Consider the following 12,169-nt stretch of genomic DNA (forward strand, 5'->3'; position numbering starts at 1 on the left):
AGGTGGCACGTTTGGATAGGGTCAAAGTAGATATGACCTGTCTAGCATAGGTGTTGGGCATTGGTGATTAACTGTAAATAATAGAAACGTAATATGTAGTATATAGAGGTCAAGACCCTCCCAGAGGAGGGGAGAGCGTAGTTGCCCCTGCTGCTGCACGGAGCTCTGCAAGCCACGAGAAGAGCTTGTGAGATAAGAAATAATAAACAGAGAGCAAGACCTTGAACATGAGAAACCTGAAGACTCCGTGTGTTTCTTTGCACCCGGCTCGGGACTCCTCAAAGGACAGAGACAATTTATCACCCTAATCTCGGGGGCTTAAACCCGAGACCCAAGCTCCAGGATCGTTTGGAAACTGCTCCCAGGGGTGCACAGGGTGGGATTGTTGGGGGGTCTGTGCAGGGCCACCAGCTGGATTGGATGATCATTGTGGGGCCCTTCCAGCTCAGGAGGTTCTCTGAATTAGGTGTGACTTGATAAAATGTTTTGTATAAAAACGATGTTCTGGAATAACCAGACCCTTTGCTTTGAGCTCCAAATGCCCCACGGGCGGTGCAGGCCCTCCTTCAAGGGTGGCCCTCAGCTGGGCGGGTGGCCCAGGGAGACTCCCGGGAGGAGTTCTGGGTCAGTCCTGGGACAGTGTCTGGCGTCCCTGCCGCTTCCTCAGTGGGCGATTCCAAGGCGCTGTCGGGGGATGCTGCCAGCCCCTTGGCGGACGCTACATGATGGCACTGTACCCGGAGCTGGAGTACTCGTCGCTGCTGGAGCCAGGCGGCAGCCAAGCCAAGCAGCAGCAGGAGCGGCAGGCGGATGCGGCCCCCATGCCCATGGTGTTTACGTGTGCCAGCTGCAGGCGGCCCATGTGCGACACCTCAAGCTGGGTTTTCAATGATGAGGAGAGAGGCTGCATCCTGCTGTGCAGTGAGTGCCACTGCAACCATCCCCCATGTCCCCCTGGTCACTGTTGCCATCCCTCCTTCCCTCCCTCCCGCTGCAAGTGCGGCCGCCAACATCACCATGGATCCAGAGCGGAAGGTCTCCAAGCTCCCCGGAGAGTGTGGATGGTGAGGGCCGGTCCTGGCTGGACACAGTCCCGGGGGAGTCGGGGGTTCCCTGGGAAGGCTCTGGGGACAAGCCCGGTAAAGGGCCCGGAGTGCTCGTGTGGCCCCGAGAGCCCCTGGAACACTTATTTGGGGTGGTTTGTATAAGCCACTTGTGGCCTAAGGGGGAGGGATTTCTCACAAGGACATGTAGTGATGGACAAGGGGAACAGCCTTAGGATGAAGGGAGGCAGCTTTACATTAAATATCAGGAAGAAATTGCTCCTTGCGAGGGTGGTTAGGCCATGGCACAGGGTACCCAGAGAAGCTGTGGCTGCCCCTGGATCTCTGGAAGTGCCCAAGGCCAGGTTGGACGGGGCTTGGAACACCCTGGGATAGTGGAAGATGTCCCTGCCCAGGGCCAGGGGTGGAATGGGATGAGCTTTAAGGTCCCTTCCACAATTTAGTGATTCTGATGGTCTTGCTGAGGTCAGTCAGCCTGAGGAGCTGATGCAAATTCAGGCTGAAAGATGAGTGCTCATAATTTACACTGTGTAAAGCATGAATGAATGCTTAAAAAATTTCTAATGGATGATTTTTTTTTATTTTTTTTTTTTTTAGAAAAGGGATGGGGAGAAGTGCTTCCTTTTATTTTCTTCTGAATAAATGTTATTTCTTGCTTACAGCATGGTAGAAACACTATTCGGCTCTGGCTGCTCAAGGACACTTGGCACCATATACAGGTGCACCTCAAGGCATCTCTACAAGAGAGATTTGTTCTGTTTCAGTATTGACTCTGTTGAAAGGTAAACACAGAATGTTTATGGGTCAGGCTGCCAGCTCCAATTCACTCCCCAAGCATTGCACTGAGGATGCTCCTGTTACATCTCTGGCATGTCTAGAGGTAGCTTTTTCTGCTGCTCTGTCCCAGGGTGGTTTTCTGTATTGCTGCTGTTGGCATCATAGTGCTCAGTTGTAAGGAACATCATCCGTGTAAGGCAAATCCTAGAAAAAAAATTCAAAACAAAACAACCTGGTCCACCTTTTGTATGAGAAGTTGCATTCTAGCAAAGAAAATATCACCAGGTCTGGGGCACAGGAGGGTTCCTTCCCATTTGATCAGAAGAGTACACAAAGCAAGCACCAAATAGGCCTGGCTTGAGCCTGTTAGGGGTCAGCATTATCAGCAGGAAGCGTGGCCAGAGGGGCTCAGGCAGGACTTGAAGTGGGTCTGACCTGTACTGGCCACATCTGCTCTGTCCTTGCTAAGGTGGGCAAAGGCAAATCTGACAACTGAGTATGGGCTTGAGACTCTCACTCAGCTGTCTTAAAATCTGTCTAGAAAATGAAAGTGTACTTGGGTTTAGTTGGTTTATAGCACTTAAAAGTGGTCTTCAAATATCCTTCAATAACTATCCTGAATTAAGGCTCCACGCCAGAGTTCTTTTGTGCAAGCATTGTTCTAATAGGGAGTGGTTGTTCATCTGGACTGGTTTTAATGTCTCTGTTTTTTTCTAAAGTTCCTATTTATTTTGCTGTATTGCTGTGAATTTTTGCTCTCATACTCTGAACAGTGGTTTTGGGATTTTTTTTCTTCATTCCACAGCTATAATATAAATTTTTTTTCTATGGCAGTAAAATTCTCTAAAGCACTAACCTGACTGCAGAATGGCATTTTCTTGGAGAGTAATGCTGCTTCTCCCAGCCAGCGCTGCACTGTTCTTGGTGTCTTGGTGCAATTTTTCACCGTATCCAATAGCCCCAGAATCCATGGCTGTCTCTCAGGGTTCTGGAAGAGTGCTGTATTTGGATTTTTGGCTTCAGAGTGGGAAGTGCATGATCTAAACTGTGGCATCTCAGCTATATTCTAGGAACCCTGGAAATGCAAGCTCTTATTCATGAGGAACCGCGTTCTCTTGACAGTTGAGCTGTCTTGCAAGAGGTGCTGCTAAGGGTGAGATTTAACCTTATATCATTCTTTGTTTAAATCACCTCTGTGAAACCTTAATATGCTTCAATAGTTTCTGCAGAATAGCTTATTTCACCCAGAGCCATTCAGTGCATTGTAACATGTACTGGACTGCTTCATGTAATTATTATCTTGTGTTATGCAAGATTTTCAGCAACTTTTCCTTCTATTTTCATGGTAATTAGCATTTTCTGTTTATCAAGCAAAGCATTAGGTTCCTATTTATGTCTCAGTAATTTGATATGTTGTTTCTAGTTAGTTCTGATTCACTTCTCCAGATCTTGACTTAACTTTTAGCCATGTTTCTTCTGCCTTTTGTGCAAATGTGTCAGAGTGTAGAACATCCCTCTGGCCACCCTGGAGGGTTTGGAGACCGGACAGGGGTGTCTGGGATCTGTACAAGGGGGTCAGCCAGCCTCACATAGAGCCCAGGAGGACACTGCCTCTGATCCCTGTCCATGGGAGTGAATGCCCACATTGTATGAAGATACACAAGCTGAGAGAATTCAAAATAAGAAGTAGTTAGTTAATCACAGAGTGTGAATGTAGAATCTAGGATTTTTAGTATATGGGGTTGAAGAGACAAGATGGAGGAATTGGGGAGTGGCCCCTGTGCTCCTTGTTCTCATCCCCCATCTTTTGCTGAGTTGGATTTTAAGGATTGGTTTAGAGTAGAAATGACATGTTAACATAGGTAGTAGGTATTTATCACCATGGAGGCCGAACCACGAAAACAGGCTGGAGACACAGATCTGGGTGCAACAACAGCAGCAGGGCAGAAGCCCCCCTTTTATTTACCAAAACCTACTTTTATACTTTTACTATGAGGCCTGTGGATTGGAGGAAGGAATTCCCACCTCCACACCACATTGGTGAAGGGGACTGTCACACAGTCTTGTTGTCCCGGCATGGAATCTAAAAGCAATGGCTATGTTTATAGAACATAGCGGATGTTTACATTAAAAGAGCGTGAGAAGGTACGAACTTCTCCTTTAATATGAGCGCTCAGCAAAACCGGGAAAAACTCATGGCAACAGGTACTGGCAAAATTTTGTAAATAAAAAGTACATTTTGGATGGTGGTTGGGTCAAGGGGATCGTACATAAGGTCCGGGACCCTCTGATCTTCCCCAGTCCACCACATGTCCTGCTCTGCTGGAGATGCCTCTCAGAGCTGAGAAAGAACTAAGATAAGGTACCCTGCCAGGGAGGCCTGGCAGAGCTGAGAAAGAACTGAGAGATAATGAAGAATAAACAACCTTGGAAACATGCACTGGCGGACTCAGCTTGTCTTCTCTGGCTCCGGCGTGAGACCTTTTGAGCAAGGGAAGCTCAAAAGCCTTATTACCTCAGGGAACAGCAACCCCGAGGAAAGTCTCAGGGAACAGCAACCCTGAGACAAATGGACTTAATGCTTTTGCTGTAACTTTGTATTGAAATATCAATCATAAATTAATCATGATAAAACAAGTTGATGTTTTGCTCTACTAAAATCTTGTGACTGTAGGTAGGAAGAGTTAGGAGCAAAGTGTGTAAGGAAGTTGACTGTGGAAGCTGAAGGTCGTCCAGCAAAAGCTGAGTGTGTGGCTTTGACACTTTACCAAGGCTGGGAAGGGTTACTGTATGGACAGTGAATGTTAAGAGTCGGGTGAGCTTTCAAAGTATGAAAGTAGCAAGGAAAGAATCAAATTAAAAGAACTGGTGAGGTGAGATCAGGTTTGAGCCCTTTCTGACATCCACACATGCTCTTTGTGTTGTCAAATTCTGTGTGTAACCAAGTACGTTTTTCTGGTTATTTTGCAGGTAGATACGATACTCAAAGCTCTGGAGACAAGACTGACCGCTATTGAGTAGTGGGTGGCTGCTCTGCATAGGCAGGTCTGAGAGGAAATATGTGTTGAACTGCAGGAGAATGGCGAATGTGAAACTTGGCCCTGTAATCCTCTGGGATCTGTGAGAACATTGCAAAGACTGTGAAAGAGCTGAAAGCCAGGTCTGGCCTGTGCTGTGGGGGAGCAGTGCTGACCGAGGCTGTGTCCCAGACAAGGAGCTCCTCTTATGTCCCTGTCTTGGTTTGAGGGGAAGTGAGTTTTTCAGGAAGCTGAGGTCAAACCAATCAGTGGTCAGGTTTGAATGTTGGCACCTAGAGTGGCCACTGAGGGGTTGGACACGCCTCTGAGAACACAAGGGGTTAAAATCAAGGACTCCCAGAGGGACTTTCTCTTTCTGGTTCCGCTTTCAGCAGAGGAGCCTCTTCTCCCCTGCCCAGCTTTCAAGGCTGGGCGGGGGAGGGGAACCATGCGACCGGGCTTAGGTAGGCCACTGCCGGGGGGGGGGGGGGGGGGGGAAGAAGAGAGCAAAAGGGACTGAAGCTGTGCCAGCCCCATCCAGGATGGAGGGGTGGAGAACTTTTGGAGGTGCCTTCAGTCCCCCCCGTCCCGTTCCCCCCCCCCCCCCCCGCCTCATGCTGTCTCCGCCCCTCCAGGGTGAAGGTGCCGAGCTGCTGCGTGTGGGAGTTTTCGGAGCCTGCGAGTGCCTGAGCCTGTGGCCTTGCTGGGAGATACAAGCTTTTAACTCTTTCTGAGGCAGAAGAAAACTTTTCCCAGACATTGATTCTCATGGCTGGTGGTTTCAGAAATGAGAGAGACAGCCTGGGACCGAGATGATAAAGGACGATGAAAAGGACCCCATCGATGGCAGAGATGAAGAGGAGTGGCTTTTGGGCTGGACTTTTCTTGCGTAATGTTAGCCATAGACAGACCCTGAACTCTCCTGAACGTAAATAAGACTGTATTTGGGTGGATGCAGTTGGCTCTAAACCAAAGACTTTGTGGCCTCGTTCTTGGTACCCTCGGCCCCAGGGGTAAATGTGGAGGGGACTGCTTGTCCCAATATGAGAAGATGGCTGGTTTTTGGTACTTGGCCGAACATCCTTAAAAGAGCCCTATATGCGGTTTTGGTCCATGGACAGTGGTGAGAGCACTGGACATGGAAAGGAGGGTGTCACCCTGGCAGACTTCTCCGGGTGGTGCCATGGGTGACATGGGAACACGGGAAGGTGGACCTGTGTCTCCTGTGGGGCGTCTGTGGTGCGAGAGAGACTCCTCTCTCCCTGGATGGATTGAAGACTGGGTTTTTTTGAGTGATGATGGCTTTGATTGGGGAACCCAGGGTTTTTGGTTTAAGCAAGTAGGATGAGGGTAATGTGCAAGTGTTAACTGTTCAAGCATGTGAGGGATGGAAACTGGGGGAGGAGAAGAAATGTTCTGGGAGGTTTTCATTTCTGCTTTTGGGTGTTTGGGTTCTCTTTTCTATTGTCTGTTGTTATGTAGGTTAATAAAGGGTTTTTTTCTATTTCAAGGTTTAGGCCTGCTCTGCTCTGTTCTTGACCACATCTCACAGTAGTTTATTAGGAAAAACAAACACTCATGGGTGCACTGGCATTTGGCCAGCGCCAACCCATGACAGTCCCTTAAGAGGATACGCCAGGGGTTTTTTTCTTCATAAAGACTTCTCAGCAGTCAGTCTGTAGACCTCTGGTTTAATGTAAATATTGATTCAAATTTTTGTCTCTGAAAGCAAGTCATTCATCTCCTGACTTCCCTGCTATTCAGTATCTACTGAACTGGGTGTGCATTTTCCTAAGCCAATGAGAAACCTCCCTGTGATTCTGTAATTCCCAAAGGAACAGCATTAAGTCCCTTTTCATGGGGAGGTTTTCTGTGGCTGGCTGGTTTTTTGTAACTCCAGAAGCTGTTTGCTCGATTGCAAAAATATGGGAATAAATAAAGGAACTACTTTGTGATTTTCTTCCTCTTGTTTTGTGAGTATACCCTCAACTTTGTCCCAGAATGATACACTGTCTATTTGCAGGAGGTCAGCTTCTGGCAACTCATTTTCCAGCCAGCGAATTAATTTTTTTTGCAGCCTTTTGGAAATTCTTGCATTAATTAAAAGATCTTGAAGCTGTTTTAGTACACTCTTTTGGTGAACAGATAACTGAACTCCCATTTTCTGATATTTCTTAAAGCTATTTGTTCAAAATCCACCCTCTGGATGCAATAATCTGGCTGTACAGTCCTGTGTCTCCTAGATACGGAGAATACAGGCAGGGAAATTCCGGGGCCGAGGTGGCTTTTTTCAGCTCTGGTTGAACTGGGGGGGTCCCGCAGCCTAACCTGGCTTGTGGGGGACCTGCCCAAGCCGGGGTTTCCCCGAAAAACACGTCTCCCTGGGTTGCGGCAGCTCCAGGGCCGGCGGGCTCTGACCGGCAGAAAAAAAAAAAGAAAAAAAACCCAACCATGATTCTGGCCGCAGGGTCCTAATGCCCCCCCCCCACCTACCACAGTCCCAATGGTAAGAAGTTACTCCCTCCCAGTTTGGAGGTTATTCCTGGGGTAGCAGCCAAATGGAGGTACTTACCTGATCTGTGGGAGTGTGGTGCTGAGCCAGGAGCAATCGAAGGTCCTGCCTTAAGCTCACTCGTGATTGGGCAAAAACACAAGCTACAAACTCTATCCCTACACGCTTATAGCTACAGAATGTGACCAAAAATGCTGTAGGGGAACTGATCTTCTCAAAAAGCTTCTGAGACCCTGTTTGGGGGTCTCCAGCTCACACGTGGGCTTCTAGAAATTCATAAAAACCCAATTGGGCGCAAATTGAAATAAATCCTCCTTTTTAACCCCTCTGAAGTTCCAAGCTAGCTCAGGCCTTCTAAGGCTTTGGAGGAATATTTCATAGACAGGAAAAAGGACCCAAAAGAGGCTCTCAGCCTCAGCTGCAGATCAAGATGTTTATTCCAGGTGTTCTCCAGAGGGAAAGAGGGTGTGCACAGAGAAACAGTGTCTTTTCTCAACTCTTGCCAGGGAGGGGCAGTTTGGAATGCAGCCAATAGGGCCAGAAAGGGAAGGAAGGGTCAAACTACATGGTACAAGCTCTAGGGGTCCCTGAGGGGGGAAATACCATTCCTACAGGGGAATGTAACAGGGAGTCAGATATGTCATTTCCTCACAATGTGTATGCCATTTCCTCACAACGACAGACAGGGAATTAATGATGGTCGCATGGTTGGAAGCAGGAATTTTTTCACATTCTTTTTCTCAGTGTTATCTATGTGGTTCCTTCAGTGTTATCTAGTCATACAGACAATTTTAGCCATTTCTAAGTTATTCTCACTATTGTCAGCTAGTTACAAAATAAAAGCATCCTTCAAAAGTTATATTTTGCAAAAACCTAAACTAATATATATATTTATCTCACTACTATTTTTATGCATATGAAAGCTGACAGATTATACTATACTGAAGTAATTAAAAGGGGTTAACAGTTGTACTACATCAAAATTGTTGTGATTAAAAATAATTTGCAGAAGTCAACACATAACAGCGAAAGCCAGTAATTCCACAGTTACTTATAACAACTTTTCCCCTTTGTTTTTTCTTACTGTATTTGGCTTGAGCCACAGTTTAAAACCTCTGTACTTGTGGCAAAGTGGTACCTTTCATAGATCATATGTGCCTTTTTTAGGTTTTTATTACGGTTTGTTTTATTTAATATCATGATTCTCTGCGTTCCTCTCAAGGTTGCCAACTTGGGATTGGTGGGCATTGTTATTACCTGCATGTTGTGAGCCACATGAGTAATTAAGCCGATCAGATATAGGATCAAACATGGAAGAAAAATTAAACTTGTTATTCCACATAGCATTATAAATACCACCTTTTCCCACCAGGTTATGCCAAAAAAATTTTCCTACCATCCTTTATTAATTATGGATTCCCACTTTTGGACTGGTACATAGGCTTTTTACTGGATGCTTTTGTCTATATCCAAAACTGCATCTCCATTGTCATGAGTTTGTAGACAGCTATCAGATGTGTTAAACTTTCCACAAACACCTCCCTCTTGTGCTAAGGAATAGTCTACCACCAACCAATTTTGATACATTGCACCTTTGGTTTGCCTTTGCTGGCTGGTTATTAATTCCAAGGCCCAAGTTGTTTCATTAGTTATGATTTCTACAACTGCTTGGAGTCTTATGATATGATTTAACATATAGGTTGCGGTACGATATCCCCAACTCCCATCCTGCGCCCAAGTAGCTGGTCCATATGTATTATTCGTTCAGGAGGCCACTCCTCATTACCCCACTTTTGCTATCCCCCGATTTCTCTGGTTAATTCTCTTTTGTTTCTTTTTAAGGCATTGTAGACTGGTATTCCTAAATTATCTCTGTCTTGGTTTGGTAACAGAAAAAAATCTTGGTTGTATAATTCCTAGACTGCAACTTCCTTTCCATAGGGGAGGGAGTTTTGGATAACCCCTTTTTCCACATATGCAAGACAAACCCTCTGGTGCTTTCCATTACTCCTTTCTTTGGTTATTCATGTTTTCCCAAAATTTAAATATTTCGGGGAAGCTATAATAGGGGTTTTTCTCAGTGTCATTACACAAGAAAAATTTAATTTCTTTCTCATATTTACAATTCTTTTTCCTCTCCTGGGTCCAATATTGTGTTGGTTTTTCAGGGATCCACCACGTGGAAGTTCCATTATAGACTTTATATCTTTTACAGGAGGTTTGTCCTACATTATCCAAGAATTTTCTTCCCATACACCAGAGGCATTCCTCTCCTATTGTTTCTGAACTTAATATCCACCCCTCTGGGCAGTTTTCTCCTTTCATGTTGGTTCTGTTCCATTTGAGAAGTTCAACCAGGCCTAGGCTACTACCTTTCCATGACTACTCTTTGGTCATTAAAGCCCCTCTACATACTCAGCAGTTGGTAGCATGTAGTTCTTTACTGATTCTTTTCCCCAAATCTACAAATGAATTCTTTCCTAACCTTGGGATTTTAATTTCATTTTCTGTTTGTTGTTTGAGTTTTGTATAGAAATCTCCATGTGGAGTTGGCTCTGGGTTGGATTGCTGTATCTGACCTTTTTTCTTGTTTATTATTCATTCCCATATTAAATCTTTTATCCAATCCCAGCCTCCTTTCCATTCTCGGGTCTTATCTATGGAAAAACAAACCCATTTTTCTCTTTGTGGACATCCACCATTAGATCCTAGGTTTTCTGCTACCCAGAACCTTTGCCCATTCTGTATGCAAGTGTCTAACTTAGATAAGTTATAACAGTGTTGGCTGATGAAGGTATGAGTGGCAAAATAAGAACCTTGAATTTTTCCATATTACAGTGCTCTGTAGCACTTGTGACATGGATCATCCAGATTCCCAAGAGGGAAAAGACTAACAAGGAATAATAGGAGTCCAGTATACCATGTACCCCCACCTTCCATGCCGGATGGGCTTGCTGCCCACAGCATGTATGTATGATCTTGGTGGCGAGTATAGTGGTTTATCTGGTCTTGCCTACTTATCTCCTTACTACTAAATTATCTGTTGCCTGCTTTTCTTATATTGTGGTTCTTCACTATTCCTTAGTCAGCCAGCGCTTATTAATTTTATTCACAGAATAGGGTCTTATGACATCCCCGTCATATGGAGTTGTTGTCTGCACTCAGAATAGGGTCCCTGTCTTTGATATACCACACCCTCCCACTCAGCTTCTAATAGCTTGTGAATATTGGAGGGCATCCATTCAAGTCCACAACAGAGCATTAAAACTGGTACTTGCCCTCGATTTGTGTTTGAATTTTTCCCTTTCTCTCTACAAATTTTGCAACACACTTGCTGTTTGGGGGAGCTACACTGCCAGAGCTGGCCACAATTTTTACACTGACATTGTACCAAACTTGAATGTCTCGTCCTAGGGTGCTTAAAGCAGGGTAGGGGACCAGGAATAAATACAGGCAATGTCTCAGTAAGGAGTCAGTATTCACAGTCCCTCTCTCTTATGTTAATATTTTGAGGGCTCGTTTCAAAGTGTGCAACCCACATGCTTGGGCTGACCAGCTAGAGGGTAACTTTCTTTTTTCTATGGTTATTAATTTTTCATCTATTATAGCATATCCTGACATTTGCTGCCCCTGAACTACCCTTGAGGACCCACCAATGTATAATCACTTCCCCCCCTTGAAGGGGTTGGTCTGTCAGATCTTCCCTCACTTTGGTCTGGTAGTTCATGATTTCTAAGCAATCATGCACTAGTTCCTCTATTGGTTCTCTATACAAAAACTAGGCAGGATTGTTTATCTGTAATTAGTTCCAGGTCATCTTTGTCTATTAGAATTGCTTCATACTTAAGCACTCAAGAATCAGTGAGTCATTTCTCAGCTTTCTGATTCAAAATATTTCTAACTGCATGTGGGGTGTGCACTTTTAATTTCCCTCCAAAAGTTAATTTTCTGCTTTCTTCTACTAGTAAGGCAATGGCTGCTCTGGCCTGGATACAGCCTGATTGATAAGTCCACAAAAAATATTTTAATGGTGGAAAAAGAAGGGGGAAATGTGGGAAAACAGCTAAGAAGCAAGACTCAAAGTACTGCTGAACTCATTACAGAAGTAGATGTGCTAGAGGGCTACAAGCCCTGGCAAGTTGAGGCAGGACCCAGAAGGAGGAAGAGATAGGGGTGTGTGTATGTATGTATGCAAGGCAGTACAGACCTGTACAAGTCTGTGCTAGCCCATAGTTAAGGAATGTTACTAAGAAACATAGATATGATTGTTATTGCTTAAGCAAGTAGTTATTTTTACCTCATGCTTGAAAGGTATATAAACCAGCAGTGTGTTCAATAAAATGGGCTTCATGATGCAAACCATGGAGACTCCATCTCTTCAATCGCCCAACAGGAATAAATCCAGGGGATGCCTCAGCAGGGAGAGTTGATTTTTTTTTGTAGGTCACAGGTAAGAGCAAAGAATCTAGGATCACCTATGGCCCTGGTGTCTTTTAATTTAGATAACCCTGATCCACTTCATTGGGGAGGAAGTAAATTACTGCCCCAGAGGCTGTGTCAGAGTTTGGTTAGCCTCTGGACTCTGGGAATACAAAAGAATTCATAAAGTTCAGAGGGAACTCCCTCCCAGCCTGGATTGATGTGTTGTTGCTCGTTGTTACTTGCCACACTGAGCACGCATGTTTCACTTTAGAGTCATTCTTAGTCCTCCTATGGAAGTGACGATTTTCCAATCGCTGGGTTCTTCTACAGGTCCTTTTATTCTGTCAGCATGAGTCCATCCTCATTCTGCAGTTTGT

At 45.1% G+C, this 12,169-nt stretch overlaps 1 protein-coding gene across 1 annotated transcript; it reads left to right on the forward strand.

The window, feature by feature from the left end:
• The first annotated feature begins 633 nt into the window (after window positions 1-633).
• On the forward strand, window positions 634-4,892 carry LOC134564989 (protein Mis18-alpha-like). Its single transcript, XM_063424336.1, is given in 5 exon segments — window positions 634-925; window positions 999-1,064; window positions 1,727-1,846; window positions 2,901-2,994; window positions 4,812-4,892. Coding segments are annotated over 5 exon segments (564 nt in total). The 5' UTR covers window positions 634-722.
• The last annotated feature ends 7,277 nt before the right edge of the window (window positions 4,893-12,169 follow it).

This window comes from Prinia subflava, assembly GCF_021018805.1.
Source record: "Prinia subflava isolate CZ2003 ecotype Zambia chromosome W unlocalized genomic scaffold, Cam_Psub_1.2 scaffold_31_NEW, whole genome shotgun sequence".
In the NCBI taxonomy this organism is placed as follows: domain Eukaryota; kingdom Metazoa; phylum Chordata; class Aves; order Passeriformes; family Cisticolidae; genus Prinia; species Prinia subflava.